This window comes from Equus quagga, chromosome 1 (genome assembly GCF_021613505.1).
Source record: "Equus quagga isolate Etosha38 chromosome 1, UCLA_HA_Equagga_1.0, whole genome shotgun sequence".
NCBI classification, from domain to species: domain Eukaryota; kingdom Metazoa; phylum Chordata; class Mammalia; order Perissodactyla; family Equidae; genus Equus; species Equus quagga.
The window spans coordinates 174,770,050-174,795,234 of NC_060267.1; the positions used below are offsets into that span (position 1 = coordinate 174,770,050).

A 25,185-nucleotide genomic window follows, 5' to 3' on the forward strand; every position below is an offset into this window, starting at 1 on the left:
TGCAATTGATTAAGCTTTAAACCTTAAGTTTAGCCTTAAAGCTTAGTTGCAGTGTCATTTCAGAAATGTTTCTGGTTTGTTTTTGGCATTTTTTTCCCCCCTGAAGAGTTTTGTCATCAAATCTCTTGACTTTTATTTTCGTTTCTATAATGTGGATAATTAGGTGGGTACGACTATTACCCCTTTCTTCAGGCGGGAGTAGATTGGGATCCCTGCCCAGGTCACAGCGGGAGAGCAGTCAGGCTGGCACTGGAGCGGAGCCCGTGCGGAAAACCAGCCTGCTGCACGGCCTTCACCACGTCTGTCCCGCCACGTGTCCCCTCACCAGGAAGACACAAGAGGGAGGGAAAGAGTCTACATGCTGGGGCTTCTCAAGGAACAGAACTGGAGAGAGAGGAGGAGAGTCAGTTTCTGTGTTAAGGAGGGCAGAAGGTTGGAGGTGTCTGGCCGTTGCTCTGTGTGTGCCCTGGGATCTGAGAGGGAAAGTGTGGCCGTAGCGACGGTTGTGCTTCTGGATGGGTAGGATGGCGACATGGTGATGCAGGAATGTCAGTGACAGCAGTGAACTTTCGGGTATTTGTTTTGAGTAAACATCCGTTTTTATCTTCTGATATTGCCACCCTTGTGAGTGGTCTTTCATATATGATATTTATAAGTGAGGTTAACTTTAATTTTTACATTTGGGTTTTGGCAAAAGTGTCTCATACAAGTAGGAAAAACTCATTTCAGTGCTGGAAATCACTTATTTACTTGTTTTTATACTCCCTACATTAAAAATTGACTTAATGGCCACTAGTATGTGGCATCACATTTGGGACACGGCTATTAATTTGTGTGTCTGTTTTATGAGTGTAGCTCTCTAGAGGGAGTTTTGACACTTTTTTCATTGTGTAATGGTTCTTTGGAAAGTGTATTTGGATACACCTTGTTCATGTCTGTTATATGTTTATTTGCTTTGTAACTTTTTATAAGTTCTATTTACATTATTTTTCCTGGAAATTTAAAGTCAAATTTTGAAAATGGTATAAGAATTTTAAAAAATGTTTTTGGCTTGAGGAAGATCAGCTCTAGGCTCACGCTGTGCCAGTCTTCCTCTCCTTGGTATAGAGGTTGCTGCCACAGTGTGGCTGACAGTGGTGGAGGTCTGCACCTGGGGTCCCAACCTGGGAGCCCTGGCCGCCGAAGCAGAACATGCCGAACTCAACCACTACGCCACGGGGCCGGCCCAATAATATTTTGAGATGACTTACAAACACAGCTAAATAATTAAACTCCCAGCACTTTTGTTTCACGTTTCTTCAGTTTAACATTTACTGCATCGGTTGATAAACTGCTATGGCCCCAGTCCACCTGTTTTTGTAAGTGGAGTTTGACTGGAGCACAGCTCACACCCTTACGTTCATGTATTTGTCGACCCTGGTCTGCTGTGTGCAGCATTTTATCCATTAGTTCCTACAAAAGTCTGGATCTGAAAGAATCAGTTCTCTCCTATATCTCGTTAAATGAGCCTTTGGTCTTTGCATGTTTCTTTCCCTCTGTAGTAAACTGATCACTTCTTTGAGATTGGTCTTTCTTTTCTTTTTCTGCAACAGAATTGCCGTATGTGGTAGGGAAGTGATGCTGTCTGAAGGTGACATGCTGTCCTCCTGTCTTCATTCTGTCCTCTTCCTCCCTATTTTGGCCTCCTGGTAATTGGGGTGGGGGGAGAATGGGGGTATGCTGAACTAAATTAAAATGAAATTGCTTTATCTATTTCCCCTTTGCTTGAAAAGGGGGGAAATAGTTTCCTGGCTCGTAATTAAGAAATAAAAGTTATCTAGCTTTCGGCGCAATCTGTTTTGAGGTCGTAGGATCTTTTGAGAATCAGAAGAACATTGTAGAGCCCGCTCCCCAGTAAAAAAAAAAAAGGGATATATTCAGAAATATGTTATTGCAGAAGTCTTGAAAGCTCTGCAGTTAATCCTTACTGCAGCAGGGGTCCATAGATTCCAGGTTAGGAACCCCTGCTCCAGCCACTCTGCTAGGAATAGAGTCAGGCAAACAGAAAAGTAGGTTTTTTAAGACTGGGAAATAAAGCTGATGTTGATTCAACTCTGGGAAATTAAATGTTCTTCACTATTGCTGTGTCTGGAGATTTGTTTAATATTCTTTGATCAATTTTTAAACATTTAAATACAAGTATGACTTTAACAGTATATTTCTAGTATGTAATCTTCCACTTCTAACGTTAGAACTTTGAATATAGACATTTGAAAAAAATAATTGATTTTTGATGTTCCCAAAATAAATCCTAGCTTGGGATGGATCTTAGTGTTTCCAGATTGTGAAGGAAAGAAGGTTAAGTTAGGCTCTGGATGTTGACATGTGGTCGGCCAGCTCCTGCTTTGTGCTTAGCAGTAGGCTTCGGCAGACCCCTTGAGTGGGTGCTTGTTTCTGGTCCTGTCCTCACTTTTGCATGAGCCTTCTACTAGAGGAGTTTTCTAAACTTTATTCATTGAATCCCATCTTCATGGTTTGCCTTCTCTGCACATTTCCTGGCTATTCTTTAAATCAACTCACTTTATAAAACTTAAAATTATCCAAATAATTACTGTCTGTGAAATATGAGGTTGATATACTATTCTTTCCTATTTGCCACTTTTAAAGGAACACGTGCATATGGGAGTTTTGTCCCTCCTGAAATCGTCTTTTATCTTTCTAGAGGGCATCAAGTCCATTTTGGGAAACACTCCCCTATGTGCTGGAATTTTAAAGCTCTGACCTTTAACTAGAGTATGATCTATGGAACCTACTTGTACTTGAAAGTATGAGAGGATTCGGGGATCACGGATGGGTGGGTGCTACCTGCTGAAATATCCCTTGCTTGGGCAAATTCATGTCATTCTGAATATGGATATATTTGGCTGTGTGCATGGCATAGCTTGGAATCCTAGCCTTGCAATAGTTGGTTTGTTTTTTTAACCTGGCCGCACACATATGTGCATACGTATGTGCAGTGTATGTGTGTTTCTCCAAATTTCATAAGTTTTCTTTTCTTTCACAGGTTTGATCTTGCTCTTCTACCTAGTCTTTTATGGCTTCCTGGCTGCACTCTTCTCGTTCACAATGTGGGCTATGCTTCAGACTCTGAACGATGAAGTTCCAAAATACCGTGACCAGATTCCTAGTCCAGGTAATTACGTCACAGTTATCATGACCTTTAACAAAATTGGGTTATACTTTATCTTCCATAAATCTGTTTTATACAGCAGACAGAAGATCGTTAAACCTTGAGGTTAGGTAATGTGAAAGTTTTGATTTCTGTTTCTTCAATATTTACATACTGATATAAAGACATTTAGTATTTACATACTGATATAAAGACCTGGACTGATAAATCTTGAGTCCTTTGCCAGGAGTCAGCAGAAATGAATATTGAGAATTATAGTGAAGACAAATTTGACCAATATAGTTACAGTTAATGAATTTATGAATGTTGTGTAGCAGTTTCACTTTGCCCTGAGTAATTTACTGATACAGTGTATATTTCAGCCAGCTCTAGCTGGAGTTAGAGCATTGGTCTTGTAAAATACATGCTTTGTGGTTTTAATTGCTTAGTATGGAAGTGGTAAGGTATTAAATAATGATCTGTCAATAGAGAATAAAGTGAGTATATTCTTAGTATGTTTAATTCTTCTCTATTGATTGTCTTAAGGAAAAAAAATATCTTCAGGACACTGGAGAATATACTTTAGTACAGAAAAATCTTAACTGAAACACTTGTTTAAATCATTTTCTACCTCCTGATTATATTCTTTTTAAACAGTCAGTCTTTGAATGCCAGCTCTGCCTTCATTATTGGACAAGGCCCTTGTCCTCACGGTGCTGGCAGTTTTTGTACAAGTCATATAACAGTAATGTGCAGAACCCCAGTGTATATAATTCCCGAAATGGGAACGGCTTGTCGAGATGCTAGAGAGGGGAGGGCTCTCCCTGGAGGAGTGGGACTGGCTAGCAGGCAGAGTGGGAGGCAGGCCAGGGAAGGTGGGGGTGGAGCAGGGGTTTCTCTCTGGAGCAGTGGTTCTCACCCAGCGGTGACATGTCCCCCAGGGGCTATTCAGCAGTGTCTGGAGCCGTTTTTGGTTACAACTGGAGAGGAGATACTGTGAGGAGAGGTCAGGGATGTTGCTGAGCATCCTGCAGTGCTCAGGACAAGTCCCTGCAACAAAGAGTCATCCAGTCCCAGGTATCAGGCGTGCCAAGCCTGAGGACTTGGGAGCCGCATCAGCAGCCAAACTGCACCAATTTCCCCGACCGTTTTTCTTAGAACAGTTTGTTCTAATGGCTTTTCCTTTGTTTGCAGTTAATATTTGTCTAAGCTTCAGGAGTAACTTTTAGTGTTTGACCAAGTATCAGAGACTGGCTACATGCTGATTTTTCCCTCGTCTTTCGTTTCATTGTGGCTCTGTATTGTTTCTACCCAGACTAATTCTAAGATAATTGTTTTTCTTTCTTTTTTTTTTTTAAAGATTTTATTTTTCCTTTTTCTCCCCAAAGCTCCCCGGTACATAGTTGTGTATTTTTAGTTGTGGGTCCTTCCAGTTGTGGCATGTGGGATGCCACCTCAGCATGGCCTGATGAGCGGTCCCATGTCCGGGCCCAGGATCTGAACCGGCGAAACCCTGGGCCGCCAAAGCAGAGGGCACGAACTTAACCTCTCGGCCACGGGGCCTGCCTTGATAATTGTTTTCCTTGCTGCCTAAGTTATGTGATGTTATTACCATTAGACATGATCTGATCTATTTCAGAAATAATCAACTCTGTTTATAATTGCATGAATAACGTAAGAATTAAAATGTGTTCCATGTATTTAAGTACACAATTTTAAACTGAGTTCCTTAAAATTATTTACCAAGTGTATTGTAGTACTTAAAAATCCTATCATTAGTTTAAATAAATATATATAGACATATATGCACACACATGTATATAATACTAGATGAATATACATTAGTTTGTTAAATGTGAATTTCTCTTCCTAAAGGGATTATGGGTAATCTTTTCTTTCTGCTTGTGTTTTCTCAGGTTTTTCTTTTAAAATGACCATATTAGTTTTAATTTTAAATGACATCATTTCCACAATATATTTGTACCCTTAAGATAAATGCTAGTCTGAAATTGATATGTATATTAACATGTACATCCATATAACATAAGCACATACTGCCCATCCACACCCCTACAAGCATGCACGCACACACACGCGTGTGCACACGCTCTTGTGCCTCAGTGGTATAAACTGGAAGGAGATGAGAGTTATTGTAGCATTCACATTCTATTGCTGTTCTCGGTTTTGGGGAAAGCCCAGACTTAATTTGGAGGAATTGAGTGTATTGTGTCAGCAGTGCAGCCGTGATGCTCATTCCTGCCATAGTTTTCTTACGTGAGAGTTTCAGACAGGCTATGAAATAGCAGGTACTAGGGCTCCAAGAGCACTGCTAGGCGAGATCTAGGAAGCGACCGGATCAGAAATTCAGTTTTATACGTTCAGGTTTTAATACAAAGCTTTTGCAAATTGAATCGTTTAGAAATTAGTCATGTAAAGGAATGGAATCTTTTTATAAAGCACAGATATATTCATGTTTTTCTCTAAAATTGCTTCAGTTTAGAAATTTGGATGTTTTATGTTGGGTTTTCTTTAAAGTTGGGTGTTTTCGTACGGTAATATCCATGCTGCCTTGATTCTGTTACTTTTTTTACTTGCAGAACATTATGTCTTATTTCCGCTATAAAACTTTAAAAACAGGTGTGGGCCCCGTTGCCAAGTCGTTACGTTTGCACGCTCCCTTTGTCAGCCAGGGTTTCACCAATTCAGATCCTGAGCAGGGACCTAGCACCGCTCATGAAGCCATGCTGAGGCGGCATCCCACATAGCAGAGCCAGAAGGACCTATAACTAAAAATACACAACTATGTACCAGGGAGCTGGTACCAGGGGGGCTTTGGGGAGAAGAAGAAACAGAAATTTAAAAGAAAAGAAGATTGGCAACAGATGTTAGCTCAGATGCCAGTCTTTAAAAAAAAAAAAAAACCTTAAACAATTTCAGACATAGACAGATGGTTGGAGGCTTTATTCCTATGTTAAATACTTTTATTAAAAATCATAAGGTTACTATTGTTGTTTTCTCTCTCTCTCTCTCTCTCTCTCTTTCTTTGCATGAGGAAGATTGGCCCTGAGTTATCATCTGTTGCCAGTCTTCCTCTGTTTTATACGTGGGACACTGCCACAGCATGGCTTGATGAGCAGTGTGTAGGTCTGTGCCTGGGATCCAAACCCGTGAACCCCGGGCCACTGGAGTAGAGCACATGCTTAATTCCTATGCCACTGGGCCGGCCCCTGCTATTGCTTGATTTTGCAGTGGGTAGAGTGGTAAGGAAGAATGGGCTCCTCATATGGGCTAATCCCAGTGAGCTGTTGTGTTGATATGCCTGAATGGGGAGTATAATCGGGGGCTGTCTTGTGCTGCATGTAGAATAAGATGTGCCCTGCCATTTAGGAACATTTTTTCATCATATTGGGGTAGCATGGGATTTAGTTTAACTCAGGAGCCATGCAGATCAACATGGGCAGGTCTTGGGTTTGAAAGAAACTGGATCTGATTGAAAAAGAATTAGATGTCTGTGAGCAGCGATTTTAATGAAAACTAAAACACTTGTATTTGTCTATTTTCAAGTTCAATGCAAGGCATATCATCTCTGATAACTTTGATATGGAAAAGGTTTAGAGACTATTGAGAATTTTAGGATTGTTTTTAAGCCTCTATGCAAGGCTGAATTAATAATCTAGATCCAATGCTTTTTAAACAAGGAAAGCATATATTAAAGCTGGAAGCCAGATTATGTTTCATACAGATAAATATGCTAGTGGTTTCTGTTAACTAACTCACACAACATGTTCTGTATACATGAGTGTTGACTCCTGGTGTGAAATTGTTGGTGGTCATACTCCAAATGCAGTATGTGAAAAATCACATTTTATTATAGAGCAGTGTTTATTATTGAAGGAAGAATATTTAACCATAGAGTCGAAATTGTCTAGGCCTCTTTCATTGAATAAGGTAGGCTTACTTTGTGAATGTTTCCATACAGTTATAATTTGAATGATAACGTGCTTTTAGACTTTGATTTGCTATAATTTTTCTCCCTCTGTTAATAGCAGATTGGCAAAATCTAACCATATTTGCTAGAAAAATGATTCTGGAAAGTACGAAGTAAAACTTGCATCTTTTTAAGTCGGGAACCGAGCGCTTCTAATTAACTGTCGATACTCAGGGGAGGTTTCTGACTGGTCATGCATGAGGTGATTTTGAAGATTGGAGATTCTCTTTCGTTTTGGATGTGCCTTCACAATCAGAAGTGGGAAGTTCTGATCATTTCGGCATCCCTGTGAATACAACTTTCCATGTAATTTACTGAGATCTGCCTTTCAGAGATGAGGAAGGAGAAGGAAGGAGAGAAGGGAATTTGCTACAGTTAATTTCCCCTTTTTCTTTTATCTCTTTATAGGGCTTATGGTTTTTCCGAAACCAGTGACTGCGTTGGACTATTCATTCCGTGTGTCTGATCCAGAGTCCTATAGAGGATACGTAGACGATCTCACCAAATTTCTAAAGTGTAAGTGTGTTTTCTCAGAGTAAGGTAAAAGATTTTAGTTATTAGAAAAACCAGGACCAAATTACGATGACTTTTAGAAACACCATTCTATGAGTATGTTTTACCTTTCTTTTGTTCCGTTAAACACAGCTGAGAGGACTTGTAAGTAGATTTTATGGTTGATCGTGAGAATGTTCTAACTTCTGGGCAGACAGAGGCTAGTGGGCGTGATTTGACTTTTCTTTCTGTCCTGTAATAAGTACATGAGTAAGTTCGTTGAGACGTAACATTTGTATCTGCATGAAAATGAAACATATTTGGCTAATAGAGCAAAACTATACTATATGAAATGATGCCTCTAGGTGTTTGGATCTTTTGGATCCAGTGTAGTGCTTGGCAGGGGCAGGGTGGGGGGGGGGAGGAATGGTATTTATTGCTTAAAAAAATGTATGTATCAGTTGTGAGTTTTTCAGAGTTACCAATTTGTAATGCTTTCTAAGAGCCATCCTAGCCCAGCCTTTTCTCCTCTTTTGCTTGGCCTAACTCTGGGGTATTACCATTCCCAGGAATGATCATCCAGTGTGCTGACCTCTGGTTTTTGATCACTTCCTCACTGCTTCCTCAGCCACACGTACCTGTAGCTGCACTTGCTCCTGAGAACGCGTAGGCCTCCATTGCCAAACTCACTGTTCGAGCCTTTCCTTGCACAACCTTCTGTCCCTCTGATTTGCTTGTTTGACTTTCCCTCACTATTCTTCCACCGCATCGGGACTTCCGGTTCCCTGACCCTTTCATCTTATCCAAGCCCTCGCCCCTAACTTCCCTTCTTAGCAAGCATATTACTTCCACGGTTTCCATTTCATTTTCACTCTTGCCAGCACTCTAAAATCCCTTGCCTCTCAGTCTCTGTCGTAAACTTGCAAATGGATGAAGCTCCTGCTGGGAACCTCCCCCCCCCGCCCCCCCCATCAGCTGGGTGCTGCTGAAGGAAGACTTGCAGCAGGACTGACTCGCTCCATGAGTGCCTCTCACCTCCCTCGAAGGGACCTGCTCTACTGCCCAGCAGTCCTGCTGAATTTCTCTGGATAGTTCTTGGAAGGGAGTATTTCCACCCTCAAACTTCTAAACCCTGACCTTTTCCCCTGTAACTCACTTACTTCATATAACCTGGTGTCCTGCTTCAAAAGATATAAATAAAAGCATTCGTGTGGGAACTTCCCTGGTTTCCCTGTTACCAGTAAACAAACCTATGGTTACAGCCATTTTGTTTGTGATGGGGGGCTGCCCTTCTTTCATCTCAGGCCACCTGTGCCTCTGTGCTTTGGTGCTCATCCCCTCTCACTGTCTCGGAAACACCACGCTATTGACTATCCCTTCTCATGTATATTTAGGCTCTCCCTCTCTTTTTATTTTTTTTTATTTTGAGGAATTAGCACTTAATTTTATTGGGTTCAGACCAGGAGTCCGTGGATCTTGACCTCTGTATTTGTCAGTTTTCCTCTCCATGTTCTCTTCAGCCTGTTTCCATGGTCTGATGAGCTGTTATTTCTTCTGGTAATGGATCTTGGCCTCCTCCTTCCTCTTCTCCTCTGAGTGGCTGTAACTGCCTGGTGCTTCCAGCCCACCTCAAGAGCCAGGTGCCCCAGGGAGGCAGGCTTTCGTGCAGGCTTCAGACACACAACCTTGAGGGCAGTGGGAGCCACCATTCGCTCTTTCTTGTTGTAGGGTGGTGGGATGCCATCAGGTACCTTGGGGAGGTCCTGGGCCGTGTGACCTCACTTGTGCCTGTGGGGCAGTGTGCCTCACATGGTTCGCCAAGAGATACAGCTGGGGCCTCGGAAGTGGTAGGAGCCACGGGATGGGTTGTGTCCATCTGCTTTTGGAGGAAAGCCAGGTGCTTCAACTTGTTTCTGTAGAAATTGCCAGAAATGTTGGTGCCCTCACATTGCACAACCACCACCTCTGGTCCAGCAGCCCTTGCTTGGGTACAGTGACTGCCATGTGGCCCCAGAGAAGGCCTCAGCCATCTAGAACCAGGACCTGCCCCTCCACCATCTTTGACAGCCACCTAGGAAAGAAGTAGTCTCTCTCTTTACTGGATCCTTCCTGTCAGCAGGTGGAAATCCTCAGTTCCCTCCTGTCTTCAATCAGAAACCTGTTTGGGGGCTGGCCTGGTGGTGTAGTAGTTAAGTTTGTGCGCTCCACTTCGGTGGACCCAGGTTCACAGGTTCCAATCCCGGGCACAGACCTAGCACTCACATCAAGCCACACTGTGGCAGCATCCCACATGAAATAGAGGACGATAGGCACAGATGTTAGTTCAGGGCCAATCAGGGCCAAAACAAAACCAAGAAACCTCTTTTGATCCTACATCATCTACTAGCTATCTTCCTAAGGCTCTTTCCCTTAATAGTTAAATATATACTTATTATTTAAATAATTTAAAGATGATTTGTGAACGTATAATCCTTGGTTTAACAATCAAATAGTAAAGGGGCCAGTCCGTGGCCAAGTAGTTGAGTGCATGTGTTCCGCTTTGGCAGCCTGGGACATGGCACTGCTCATCAGGCCATGATGAGGCAGCATCCCATGTCACAGCCAGAAGGACCTACAACTAGAATACACAACTGGATACTGGGGGGCTATGGGGAGAAGAAGAAGAAGAAAAAAGATTTAAAAGATTGGCAACAGATGTTAGCTCAGGTGCCAATCTTTTAAAAAAAAAATAGTAAAGAAAAGTCTATAAGGAAAACAGTAGTTTTCTGCCCTCCTCCTTTCTATCTGCAGTCCTGTTAATTTATTCAACATGTTTTTTGAGGGCCACCTTCTTTAGACTATGGGGTGTAGGAGGAGCTAGTGGGGAGGCTGTTACAGTCATCCAGATGAGTAGAATGGCAGCTTGGCAAGGGAGGCTGTGAGAAATAGTCTGATTCTGGATACATTTTCAATAGGAAATCACATTGTGCTTTTGAAGTTTTTCTTATGGTGTTTTTCTTCTGTATCTCTAGATGTTATACTTTTCTGCTGGTTCTTGACTTAGCACTTTTATACATTGGCTTTACTTCCTGCCCCAATAGATGAGGATTTAGCTCTCATGCCTCAGACTTTACCCCCTTCTCAGTTCAATAGTAATTGAATTAACTATTTTTTGTTTCATTATTGGTGGCCTTTTTATCCCTAGTCTCATTTATAGACACACTCTTCTGACTCCCTTATTTGTATACTATCGTTTGAAGTATTCTCTTGTCCCTTTTTTGTGGGAAACTCCTTCCTAGAGCTCTTCCCTCTAGCTGTAGTCTGTACTGGTCACTTCTTAGGCCTTTACCACCCAGCTCCCATTTTGAAACTTTTTTCGCCTCCTTCCCAAAGCCCCAGTACCTGGCTGAATATCCTACTTGTAAATCTTTCTAGTTCTTCTGTGTGAGCTGCCACCACAGCATGGCTACTGACAGACGGGTGGTGTGGTTTTGTGACCAGGAAACTAACCTGGGCCACCGATGTGGTGAGAGCGCTTGACTTTAACCACTAGGCCATCAGGGCTGGCTTGAAGCTTCTCTTCATCACTTTCTTTAGTTGGATTCACTGTTTCTTGGTTCCTGACTTTTTTCTTTTATTTATTTGTTTGTTTAATTTTATTTTGAGGAAGATTGGCTCTGAGCTAACATCTCTCGCCAATCTTCCTCTTTTTGCTTGAGGAAGATTGTCACTGAGCTGACATCTGTGGCAATCTTCCTCTCTTTTATGTGGGACACCGCCACAGTGTGGCTTGACAAGCAGTGCCAGGTCCATGCCTGGGATCTGAACCTGTGAACCCTCGGGCACCAAAGTTGAGCGTGTGAACTTAACCACTACACCACCAGGCCAGCCCCTAGGCTTCTGACTTTTTTCTTAATTAACTCCCTAGTTTTGATGGAGTATATTCTCAAGTAACTTTATAAGAAAAGATACATGAAATGTAAATTTTGAGTCCTTTCATTTCTGAAAATGACCTAATTCTGTTTTTGTAGTTGATAGTTTAGCTGTATATAGAATTTTCGTTCCTTTGTATTTGCCTTTTTCTCCTCTGCAAGGTTGGTTTTTGGTTTTTAAATGTGTTTCCTTTGGATTCTAAAATTTCTGTTTCTTAGTTTCAGTTTCTAAAATGTCACTTGACTGGGAACTAGCTGGGGTTTCTGAGGATGAAGACTTAGCTTCTCCAGTTCAGGGAAATTATCTTGTTACTATGTTGATAATTTTGTCAACTCCGTTTTCCTTTTCTCTTTCTAGAGCTTAGATCTCTTATTTTTTTCTCATTTTCTCTTTTTACTTTATTGTACTTTCTGGGGAGGTTTACTTTAATTCTTTAATGTTCAACTGTTTTTCTTTTGACTTTCAGTTGTCATTGTTGATTTTTAGGAATACCTTTCTCGTGTGTAAAAGATATAGTCTCTGGTTAAAAGATACATCATCTTCTCTGTTTTTTTCCTATGGTGGATACTAATTAGAATTTAAAGTTTGTTTTGTTCACGATGTGTCTTTCCTTTCGGGTCTTTTTTCTGTTAATCTTGCTCTGTCTTTTTCCTTTTCTTTCTTTCCTCAGGTGTGTGGGGTTCTTTGGTCACCCTGTCTGAGATGGGTGACCTTTCTGTATTCCCATGATGCTCTGGACAGGGGGTCTTCATCATCTGACCATTCGTGTTCTGATTCTTGGTACTTACCATGATTTTGCGTAGAAGTGGAAGTTGGCGTGATACAGAAATGGTCACTGATGAACTGGCCTAGACCAACAGAGTATATGCAGTAGAACCCCTTGGGAAAATTGGCGAAGGCCTTGAATATTTCTTGCAAAATGATTTTTGTGACTGTGCCACCAAAGTCAAAAAGGAAGTGAAAAATGTTGTATGGTACTGTTTTGTTGAAAAAGTTTACCCCTAAAAATGCCTGAACCATTCTTTTAAATGAGTACATAGTTCCCATGATATCCTAATTTTTGCTGAATATAAAATGAAACCAAAGATTTTGACTGAATATTTTTCTCAAGGTGAAGATCCACGCTTCCTTTTAAATGCATTTACTTTGAAATCTGGTTCCTGTTTTGGTTGAATTCACTTTAGGCAGCCCTTTTCCGGTACCAGTTCCACCCACACACCTGTGCTCTTACCAAGGCACTGTCCCACCGTGTCTTAGCCGTTGGCTAGTGTCTTTCTCATGAGTGAGCCCGTTGAGGGTGTGCTCACTATTGTCCCGATTTAACCTGACCCTGGGCCAATGCAGAGCAAACACTCGGAAACCGTAGTGTGTTTCTCCCTCTCCTTTCTTCCCCTTCGCCAAGTTGTAACCATTTCACTCTTTATCACTTTGGCAACTGTCTGGTTACACCTCCATCTCTGCCAGCAGTAACTCCCATGTCCCCCTCATCACTCAGCTCTGCTGCAGTCCCCTCGGCCCGGGCTGCCAGAGCGCCGAGTATCGCCAGGCCCTGCAGTGAGGATCATAGACTCGACCGCCAATGTTCCTGCTCCGCTGTCAGCCCTGCACGGCAGCAGCAGCAGCGCCTGTTCGGGTCCTCACTGTTGGAGCTACGGGGCGAGAGCATGGAGGGCATGCAGATAATGCCATAGCCGTGGCTGACGCCACCTGATGGTGACAGAAGAGAATGATCTGTAATCTAGTTTATATCACTGTTGAAATGCAGTAAACTCAAGAGCACTAGATAGGTGTTAAAAGTTAAAGGAACAAACTTAATATTCTTTCTGAAAAAATTGGTAATTAGCATTGCTGTTTTTGTCTTTGGAGAATGTTGATGAAAGGATGATCTATTCCTGATTGTCTTAAAGATCTTTTTTGGCTGATCTCTACACACATACACATTTCCTTTTTAGCATACGATTTAGAAAAACAGAAGAATCTCACAGCCTGTCCCGATGGAGCCCTTCGTGAACAGAAGGGGCCAACTTATACTGCGTGCCAGTTTCCTGTCGTTTCCCTTAAAGGATGCAGTGGTGTGGAGGACCCCGAGTTTGGCTACTCCACAGGAAACCCTTGTATTCTTGTGAAAATGAACAGGGTATGTACATATTTTACTTCTGCCACTGCTTTTTTCTAATATCATCTATTAAGAAGTAGGCAACTATTTATTAGATGTTATCTCATTTGCAGGTAGCTCACATAGAAGGCTAGCAGTGATATTAATTGACCTTTGGAAAATTAATACAGAGTAAAACAAGATTGGTTCATAAATTTATCATAGATAAATGATTGGAGTAAAACAACTTCAGCTTTTCCCTTTTGGACGTAGCTGCGTGCGTTTACGAAAGATTCCTGCTTCAAGGAGCAGGTGTTCTGGTTGTCATGCCCAAAGCGTGGCCTTATTAGTGCACAGTGCTCATCTTTGAGTCCTATGTCATAAAATAATTTAAAATTCCATGGCAGCTTTATAAAGTTTTGGCTTATTTAACTTCTTCTGAATATTTAGTAGCAAAACCTAGTTTAATAATATAAATAATTAAATAGTAGAAATGCAAATAAAATGGCATTGGAATGCGCTCAGTGGGATGTTGCAGTTGTAGCCAAAGTAGCAGCATTTTACTCTGTTTTACAGAAGAGGTGCCTGAATTGTATGGCCGTTAGCAAATTAAGGAGCTAATGTTCTCCCTGCATTAGTAATAATGGCATGGGGTCCTTGTGCAAAGGAAGATGCTAGGGACAGTGATCCTTGGCCCCTGTGCCTTGCTGCTGTCTAAGTGTCGTAGTGCAGAGCTCTGTCCTGATGCGCTTATCCTGTTGAGGCCTGCGAGGTCTCCTTTGAGAGTGAGGTTATTACTGGTGATTTACTTAGAAAAAAGGCAGTTTCTTAAACAGGTGTAGACTGCTCACGATCACGAGTCCACGTATCACTGAAATCACCATTGATAAGCACATTGCTACTGCCATCCCCAATAAAAGTAAAAGTTGAGTCTTCCGATGTTGGCACTGCAAGATAAGGCGTTTCCCTGTAGGGAGAGAGCCAGCTGGACCCTGAGGCGCCCGGACTGGCTCCCCTCCAGCCTCTCCTTCCTTCCCCTCCCCCCCCAAGGCCAGTGATTTTTTTCCTGATGATCCCATCGCAATCTAGAAATCATTCTCCAACATTGCCTGACACGTAGTAGGCGCTCAGTAAATGGTTAGTCAGGTGTTTCAGCAAGACTTTAGTAAGAATTAAGGCCATAAGTAATGTGAAACGAGCTAATTTATCTTGTCAGATGAATTACATGTCTTCACTTTACAGGGCTGCCTTGTGTAACCCCAGCCTCCTAGAAGTAGCTTCACAGCATCTGCATGCTGGAAAATCCAATCCCGAAACAAAGCCAAGAGGAGTTGTTCTAGTTCTCTCTCCCACAGGACTAGCCTCTGAGTTTACTTCTTTTGTAATATGTCCTGTGTGAACGGTGAGGGTCTGAGATTCCACTTGCCGATAGGGGTGTGGCCCTGCAGGGTGCAACAGAAAGGAAGGGTCAGGTGCACACAGGGCTCAGTAACGAGGTGTGCAGACCGGGCGTGGCAGGGATTCACCCCCAGTGTAATTTGTTCCAGTCATTACATGGGCAAGGGCAGTTAATTGCTGTGGATACTATTATTTAGGTTGCAACAATGCTTGTCTTTTGGGAGAAATAGTTACAGTTTACAGACATTCACATGTAAAATGCATATAAATTCAAAACACCAGAAAATCCTCTCAGAAATAGGTGGAGAAATATGTTACCGTTCACACAGAGTTAGTTTAATTAATCACATCCATGGAAGTAGCCTCGTGACATAGAGCTGAATGTTGCTGTGAGCGTCTTAAAATGGAATTCTTCCCAGTGTCTGCGTTTTGTGGAACAGATAGATGTGAAATATGGTACGGCTCTGTGGAAACCCTATGGAAACACATGTTAGGGATTGTGACCTAATATATTTTCATGAAGAACAGTTTATTATTATTATTATTATGCCTCTGCAGTTCTTCTTATTTCCATTAATGATTTGTTCATATAAATAATGAAATTTAAAGGTTTCTGTTTGCTTCTTGTTTTAAGGGTAGCAGAGTGTGATACTGGGTTTTGGTCACTTCTTTGGTAACTGATTTATCTTCTAAATTGTCCCAGTACAGTAATAAAATAGCTAATTGGTAAGATTATTATATTGAAAAGTCTGTTCTAATCCTCTAAAATAAAATTAAAGTAAAAGACAGATGTATTGGGATTTTAATACGGAGTCAGTGTTCATCCCAGCCCTCCCACCTGGTCCCCAGCAACAGAGAAGAGGGTTATGTTGTATACATTTGTGATGTTTCGAGTAATCTGTATTTCTTCACCTTAGATAATTGGATTAAAACCTCAAGGAAAACCGAGGATAAATTGTATTTCGAAGGTGAGTATTCAAAAACGGACCCAACTTTGTGAAAGCTTTAGCGTATCTTAAATTACCGTAAAAGACTAGTGAGTTTTAGTCATCTTTTTTCTTCCCTGTCACATTTTTAAAGTCCTCTGTAGTGTCATTCTTAGAAGAATAAAATTACACCAAACTCTGGGGTTCGCCCTTCTCTGTTGCTCATGATAATTCAAAAATACTTGTTTTCCACGTGCATTTGGTTTCACACACATTGCCTTTACATTTACGTATACCATATTTCATTGATTCTAAGAGTCACTTTTTTTTTCTAGCTTAACACTGCAGTTGGGATTGGCCTTATAAATAGTGTGTCTTGATAGTGTATCATGAGTTTTTCTTTTCTTAATAGTACATAAATTGGTGTACATTAATGGCATATGAGATTTAGTGAAACATGGTGCATTTTCCTGAAGACATTCTTTTTCTCTCCCATCTTTATTTTTTTCCAAAGTGCTGTACAGTTTTCATCTCATAACTTCTTTTGTTTTCTCTCCATGCTGCATGTGCAACTAAGACAAATATATAAATGATGGGTAAGAGTTCTGAGGAGAAACTGTGAAGTTCTAAATTTTAAAGAATTTAATGTGCAGAATATTAATGTTCTAACTCCAGGTATATGTCAGAGGTATTTCACTTGAAATGTTACATTAAAATCACTTCTAAAGTTGTTTGTGAAAAAAATTGTAATTCCTTTAACCATGAATAGATTTCTTACTTGGGCAGAAACTTCATGCTCGGTGGTTCTCAAAATCTATCTTGCGTCAGAATCACTTGGAGAACTTGTCGGGTCCCCTTCCCACCGTTTCTAGATCAGTAGGTCTGCAGGGAAGCCCAAAATTTGCATTTCTAACTAAAGTTTCCAGGTGATGGTGAGGCTGCTGGTCTGGGGCCCACACCTGGAGAACTTCTGCTTTAGAGTATCCTTATTAATTTCTTTTGAGTACTTATTCACTATTTGCAGTAGAATAATAAGCCAGAAAGTTTGTGGTTTCTCCTCAACGTGTGGTTGAAATACACACGTGTGACCATAGTTCATTTTATCTCCTTAAGTCCTGGGCAGCTTAGTAGGAAACTTGGATAAAAAGCCAGAATCTCACTTTAAACCAGATGCTACATCTAAGCCGAGCTTTTCTTGATAAACAGATTCTTCTAAAAATCTGACTTGAGTGTATAGTGTCTTCTCCTAAGACAAAAGAAACATGATGGCTACAAGATACATTTAGAAGAACTGTTGAGTGGACTCTTTGTGATCCTCCTTGGTTGCAAGTCTTTCCAATAGAAAGTTCCTGAGGCCTGGGTGCTGGCCTTCAGCCGGGTAGACGTGCTGATTCCATAGCAGTGGACCTGCATGCAGGAGCTTCCGCCTTTGTCTGTGAGCGCACTGCCTAGATGAGCTCGGAATGCTGGGGCTGTGGAGCCAACACCACCGGGAAAGGAAAACACACACACTTAGGCCAGAAGGGCAACAGCTTGACCCTTTCCTAAGGTTTCAAGTTTGGACACCTTTGGCCAGTACAAATAACTTCATGTAGTTCTTCCTTATGGTTTTAAACGGAGTTTCTCATTGTTTATCCATTATGTATCCTTTCCTTCTAGAATAGTTGGGGGAAGTGTTAATGAAAAATCCTTGTCTGATGACTCACATTTCAGTTTGCTGTCCCTTTTGCTTTGAAGAGTTACATGTAAAGCACATAAAATAATCAAAGTAGATGGGGTTTTTGTTTTGTTTATTTAGTTGTGGAATATTTTTTGTTATTAGAAAAACACAAAATTGTGTGTCAGAAAAACTGTTGGTAAAGCTTTGCATTTTACTCCAAGGCTAGTCACAAAGGAGTGATCAGATGGAGGCCGTAGCTGTAAAGGTGTGGCTCTGGAGAACAGATGAGAACATTTACTACGTCATCATAATTGCTGTTTTCCATTAGATTTGTCTCTATCGAGCGTTCTTTAAATTCTTTAGTTGACTTATTTTTTTATGTAATACATTTATCTTTTACTCTTAAGTTTGGTCTGCTTTAATGGCTTTTATGCAAGTTAAGAGTCCTGAAAATGCTGAAGCATTGGTGACACAACATGCTCTTAGTGGTAGCCTTTAATTTATATTAATTTAAAGGATGGTTCCTGCAAAAGATGTAATATTCATATGTGTCACTAGTTTTTTTGGTATTTTATTTTCTTAAAAAATGAATCATATTCATTTATGAAAATGTGGAAAAATGCAGAAGAGAAAAATTGGTAAATGCTACCCAGAGAAAACCACTGCTTAGAACATCACCTTTATGGGTGATGATTGTATAAAAGAAACAAAATCCACGTGTGCTTCACTCTGAAGTGTCTCATCTTTATCCAGATATGCATTTCTTGATATTTCACAGTTTGTAAATGTTTATTTCATGGAAGGTATAAAATACAAGTTTAAATAAAAGACTGCCAACATTATGGCTTAGGTACAAACCAAGAGAACAGTGAAGTGTCTGTTACATCTGGGTGACCTTGAGCTTGTGACATTAACTCAGCTTCAGTTCCCCTCTTTGTAATTGATCCCACCCACTTAAGGGTTGTTAGACATAAATGAGGCAAATATAAGTTAAATATGGTATCTGGGTGGAAATATACACTGAACGTTCTCAATAAACTGTAACCCAAAGAAATCTTTCTTTTACCCTTTGGGGAACATCTCTGTGTTTCTGTGAATTAAGCTCATATAGTGAGGAAAAATAGGTGAAACAAAAGCAATTTGATGCAGAAAAGCACTTAGATCCAAGTGATTGGTTTTTTCTCCAATATAAAATACTGTTTTAGAGTTAATACTCCTTTTTTTCTTAGTTAAGCAGTACAAATGTGGAGTGGTGTTTGATTAGTGGTTGAAAAATAGCTTCTGCAGTTTCTCTTAGCCTTGCTGTCTCCTGCTCTTTCTACATATCTGATCTGCGTCATTAGAACTTGTCCTCCTTGTGGGGCGTCGTCACTCTGGTTGTGCTGTCTTCTCCGTGCATTCTCCGTCTCATCCCACGCACACGTGCTGCTCATGGAAGTCACGTGGAATACACAGAGTAGGACTTCTTAGAGGAGATTTTTAGTTTTGCTATAGTTGTTTCGTGTGTGCTTTCAAAAATAGAAATTACTTTATTCAAATCTAGAATTCAAGCATTTAGTCATATTTTACTTTAATTAGTGCTTAGTAAACTTGCCACTGGTTATAATGGTTGTCTATTTGTTATCTAGTATGCGTTAAAGTTATAGTTATTAAAATCAGGCCTATTTGGAATGTGTTACGTAAGAATTTTCATAAATCGCTTATTTATCAAGAATACTACAAATAACTAATAGCATGAATGAATTGGATTATAGATGATGATTAGATTTGTATGTTTATCAGGGTTTTTTTGTTTTTTGTGGGTTTTTTTAAGATTTTATTTTTCCTTTTTCTCCCAAAGCCCCCCAGTACATAGTTGTCTATTTTTAGTTGTGGGTCCTTCTAGTTGTGGCGTGTGGGACGCCACCTAAACATGGCCTGATGAGTGGTGCCATGTCCACGCCCAGGATTCCAACCGGTGAAATGCTGGGCCACTGAAGCATAGCGCGCGAACTCAACCATTCCATCACAGGCCCGCCCCATCAGTTTTTTAAATACATGGAATGTAATTCCAGTAGACTCATAATACTTTTAATTGCTTTACATGTGCTCATAAATTTATTCAAGGGAAATGTGGTATTTAAATTGGTTAAGAAAGGTTTTGCTTGGAGTACCTTAAATTTTTCCCTAGTAGTTTTTGTCACTTGCATCATCGTTTCCCCCTCTGCTTGCAGTTATCATGGTTATGATCACATGAGGCTTTTGGACCTGCTGCCTCCCAGGCCCGAGTGCTCCACTCCAGGTTATGGCAGCCAATCCTTCCAGTCTGGAAGCAAAGTATTTTATTCATTTAGGGATCCATTGGTCCCATACCCACGGGTGCATGCCTGTCAGTGGCCGGAGAACTGGCATTTAGTGGTTGGAAGGCAGAGATGATTTTACAGACAGTGCATGAGTAGATCTGGTTATAAGCTAGAAGGGACTCTTGGAAAAGGATACAGAGTACACCAGGAAGTGTAAGAAGAATCAGGATAGTTCATGTCAGAGGGTTTAAATCAAGATGAGCAAGTTCTCTTCTCAAAAAGAAGCTTGTGATTAATGCAACTGGAGCAGCACGGTAGTTTCCCCATACTGTTCATAATTGATACTGTTTAATATAAATACATTTTTTAAAATTGCTTTTTGTGATCTAAAAAGGGTTTCTTCTGCTTTCAACTTCAGGGTGAAAAGACAGCCACTCTATCAACTTATCCATCTAATGGAACTATAGACTTAAAATATTTTCCATATTATGGGAAAAAACTGCATGTAAGTATTTAGAAGTTCTTAAGTGGTTGTGACTCTTGGGAAATTGGCACATCTGTATTAAAATGTCACTTGTCTCGGGTGGTAGACACATACCTTGTGTAACTTGTGCATCATCTGTTCTGGTTTTTAAATACAAATGGTGATGGCAAAAGGAGATCTCACATCTACAATTCAGAACACAAAATTCAGGCAGATAAGTTAAAGGATGATTAGTTCCAAAATACCATTTTTGTTTTTTTCATTATTTAGAATGTGCTTGTTTAGAGAATGTAGAGAAGTAGTAAATAAATCAAAAAGCTTGTTATCCAGAGATAACTGTGTCGTAGGGTAATTTCTTCCATAACTTTTAAGTATATGTATGTAAATAAATCATTTTATAAAATTAGCATCATACTGTATATATACTTTTAAAACTTTTTATTTTGAAATTATTTCAAACTTAAAGTGGCTAGAATAGTACAAAGAATTCCTGTAGACCTTTTACCAGGATTTCCCAAATGTTAATATTTTATCTCATTTGTCTTTTTTTTTGTGTGAGGAAGATTGGCCCTAAACTAACATCTATTGCCAGTCTTTTTTTTTTGCTTACGGAAAATTGTCACTGAGCCAACATCTGTGCCAATATTCCTCTATATTATTTGGGATGCCCCCACAGCATGGCTTGATAAGCCATGCTAGGTCCACAGCCGGGATCCAAACCTGCAAACCCTGGGCCACCAAAGTGGAGCATGTGAACCCAACCACTGCGCCACCTGGCTGGCCCCTACTTCATTTATGTTATCAGTCTCGATTGATAGATAATTTTTTCCTGATCCATTTGGGGGACTGAGTTATGAACATGGTGCTTCTTTACACTAAATGCTTGAATGTTATTTCCTAAAAATAAGGAGGACATCATATAATCATAATATAGTTGTCAAAGGAAATTAGCATTGATACAGTACTATTATCCAATCTGCAGACTTTGTTGAAATTTCGCCAGTTATTCCAGTAATGTCCTTTATCAGAAAGAAGAAGTGTTTTCCTGGTTCAGGATATCACATTGTTACCTCTTCAGTCACCTGGCACTGGAACAGTTCCTCACCCTGTCTGTTTCATGCCCTTGTACTCTTCTTGTTTATGTTCCTCAATTTGAGTTTGTCTCCTGTTTTTCATGGTTAAATGTAGGTTGTCCATTTTTGGCAGGAATGCCTCAGAAGAAATGTTAGGGCCTTTTCAGAATAGCTCATCAGGAGGGACGTGGTGTTGACCGGTCCCGTGATGGTAACCGTAAACACTTGGTCAGACAGGTTTCTCCACTGTAAAGTTACTCTTTTTCCTTTGTAATCAGTATATCTCATGTAGGGAGACTACTTTGAGATTATAAAATTCTGTTTTTCCCCTAGCTTTAGCATTTATTGATTCTTGCCTGAGTCAGTTAGTAATAGGGTGGTTCCCAAATATTTTTCTAATTCCATCTCTCCTATCCCATTTACTAATTGGCATTCTACTCTAAGGAAGAGTTTTTCCTTCTCTACCATTTATTTATTTATATCAGTATATTCTCATGGATTGTTATTCGTGGATTCTGTATTCATAGATTCAGGGGTTGTAATCTGTTATAATCATTATTTATTTTGGTGCTAAAATTGTCCGAGATTTGGCTGGTGGGAGACCTTCAGGCTGGCTCCTGTGTCCTTTTGAGATGCTCCCATGATTCTTTGAGCACTTTCTTTCTTTCTGGCACCACAAGATATTCCAGGTTCATCTTATACTTTCCCTGCCCCATCCTTGGAATCAGCCCCTAGTTTCTTTGAGTGAAGAATTGTATTTAGAAACCACAATGATAGTAAAACAATCATATTTGCACCAAGTTACACAGCAACATATGTAAGGCTATAGGACACCTAAGTAACATAATCGTGAGAGGTAGATGTTACATGTATTTATCAAACAATAATTATACAGATAATAGATAATACAATACATATCCTTCTCAGGCACACCTGAACAGCCACAAAAATTATCATAAAAAATACATCCCTAAGTTTCAAAAAGTAGAAATATATTACAAACAGTACTTTCTGATCATAATGTAATAAAATTAGAAATTATTAAAATAAAAGGGCCCTTCCAAAAGAGGGAGGGAGTGGAAACCTATCAAACAACTTGGGTGAAAGGGGAAATTCAAATCAAGAATATAGAATATCTAAAAATAATGATAATGCAACACAACATAATCACAACCTGTGACATGCATTTAAAGCAGTGCTCAGAGGAAAATTCAAGCCATAAACACTTTTATCAATAAAAATTAAAGTGAAAATAAATGAATATCTAGCTTCAAAAAAGAAAGAGTTAAAAATAATAGATCTAATTAATAGATTAAAGTCTGGTTGGTTTTTTTTTTAAATTTTAGAGAATAAACCAAATTCTGAAAAAGTGTAGATGAAGTTACTATAGAATTTGAATTAATGTATTTTCCTTTATTTGCCAGGTGAGGTATCTCCAGCCATTAGTTGCTGTCCAGGTGGCCTTTAATACTACCAGTACTGGAAAAGAAGTGACAGTTGAGTGCAAGATTGATGGATCACCCAATCTAAGAAACCAGGATGATCGTGACAAGTTTTTAGGACGAGTTGTTTTCAAAATCACAATGCATGCATAGTAGGCATTAGGATATCTCCACAGAGTAAATGTTGTGTTGTCTGTCTTCATTTTGTATCAGCTGGACCTGCCATTCTAGAATTATGAGACCACCTTGGAGAAAGGTGGGGTGGTACATGACACTGGGGTAACATCATAACGTGCTTCCAGATCATAGTGTTCATTGTGCCCTGAAGTAACTGCCTGTTGCCTCTGCTGCCTTTTGAACCAGTGTACACTCACCAGATAGGGACCGTGAACACCTGATTCTGATCATGTAGAATGGGGAAGGGGCTTGTATTTTTATGTGGTTTATTTACCAAGTGTCTAAAGCTTAATGTGCTGTGCTATGTAAATATTTTATAGATTTAACACTGGTTAACTGTCATATTTTGATGCCAGCAAAGTTTTAGGGATAATAAATGGTACCTGACCAAGATCAAGTGACTTTATAGCTGCAAGAAATGTGGTGTGTGGAGAAGTTCTGTATGTGAGGAGGAAAGAAGAAAATAAAAGTGGATTTAAAATGTCTTGGATTTTTTTGTAAAATTATTTTTTACATGACGGATTAGTCTGTGGATCTCTTTGAGTAAGAGCATAAACTTTTTGTTGTAAAACATGTAAAAAAAATAGCAATGGGATTATTTTTAATGCTGGAACTGTATCTCTTATAGATTAAAGTAGTTTAGACCATAGATGAAGCATAGCATTTTTAGGTTAGCCGATATGAATATCTACTTAATTTTTTATGAAATTAAATTCATAAGATTTAAATTGTACAATAGTTTGTGAAATATCTTGTTACTGCTTTTATTTAGCAGACTGTGGACTCTAATAAAATATATAAATGGTGAAATATAAAAACTTGGAACTTATTCAAGGCTTCGGACCAAAACACTAGAGTTTTCCTGCGCATTCTCTGATTAGTCATGAAGAGCTTCCTTCAGCCTCAGGTGTTGGCTATGATTCTTTTTCCTAATGTGAGCTTCTTTCTCCTCTATTCATAAAGGTGTGCTTCCTTTATGATCTGCGGTTTTTTTGAAGCCTCTTTTTTGTTGTTGCTCGTATTCTTGAGGTTTTCTTTGTGTTGGTGCAAGCCAGGACGAGGGGGACCCAACCCAGCTGGCTCAGGGGTGACCGTCGGGAGAACAGGATGGGCCTCGGGGGCCCAGGTGCAGCCTTTGTGCTTTGGTAGTGAGCACTCAGCCCTGTTGGGACCTCCGCTTGTTGCACTGTCACTAAGATCTTAGTGATAACAGGCATTCATTTTAGAAGTCGTGTTTGCAACTGAAGAAAATCATTCTTGAAGTTGTTCCTAAAGCAAACCTTTTCTGGGCTTTGGTTTTCCTGTCTACCCTCTTTTGAGTGTAAAACAAGAAAACGCTGTGATGCCAGAGGAGAGTCATGGGCTGCAGCCAGGATGTCACGTTAGTTGGCCCAGTGTGAACAGATCCTCAGCAGCTGTCAACTTTGGCTCGTGTGAAATCCATATTATTATTTGATTAAATTTGTGTCGCTGTGTCTTTTGAACTATAATATGGATAGAATTTGTGTTTTAATGAGCTTAGATAAAAGCTAGTTCTCATACATAAGAATTGAGATATCCAAACTGGAGGACTGGGTTTTGGAGAGAAATAAAAATGAGACATACACACGAGTCACTAAATTGTGTTTGTGCCTCCTTGGTTCAGAACTTTGGGCATAACTGAGCTCAGTACTGCCGTGTGACCTTAGTTGACCTACCCAAAACTTCCTTGCTCTGTTTTCTATTGAAATTAGGGGAGTTAAACAACTATTTACCACAGGCATGCTATGTGCCAGGTGATGATTTGCCAGACTCAGGATATAGAGATGAAAAGACGTGGTCTCTTGAGCATCTTAAACTAGGAGGGAATAGGCTCCAGACAGGATATGGTTTGGTAATTACAGTAACGGCAGTTAAGTGCAAGGAGCTGTGGGGGTGGGGGAGGACTGGATTATTCCAAAGGTCCCTCTCCTCCCTGAAACTTATTTTGTGAAAAGGTCCCAAGAGACAGGCAGTGTTTGTGGAGAGAAGGGTGAGAAGGCGCTGGCTCTGTATGGGACAGATGCAGAGTGACCAGGAATGAAGGAAGCGTTGTTAGCGTGCAGATTTCGAGTCCGCAGCAGAGGTTC

At 40.2% G+C, this 25,185-nt stretch overlaps 1 protein-coding gene and 1 pseudogene across 1 annotated transcript in view; one reads left to right on the top strand and one right to left on the bottom strand.

Annotated features, from left to right (window-relative positions):
- ATP1B3 (ATPase Na+/K+ transporting subunit beta 3) overlaps window positions 1–23,562 on the top strand; it is a 40,750-nt gene extending 17,188 nt beyond the window's left edge. Inside the window, exons 2-7 of the mRNA XM_046666202.1 lie at window positions 3,044–3,172; window positions 7,545–7,652; window positions 13,493–13,677; window positions 15,951–16,001; window positions 20,320–20,406; window positions 22,883–23,562. Of these exons, the coding sequence (XP_046522158.1) occupies window positions 3,044–3,172; window positions 7,545–7,652; window positions 13,493–13,677; window positions 15,951–16,001; window positions 20,320–20,406; window positions 22,883–23,053 (731 nt within the window). The 3' untranslated portion in view covers window positions 23,054–23,562. The remainder of the gene's footprint in view (window positions 1–3,043; window positions 3,173–7,544; window positions 7,653–13,492; window positions 13,678–15,950; window positions 16,002–20,319; window positions 20,407–22,882) is intronic.
- LOC124241896 (60S ribosomal protein L13a-like) lies at window positions 7,667–9,848 on the bottom strand (annotated as a pseudogene).
- Window positions 23,563–25,185: the final 1,623 nt, after the last annotated feature.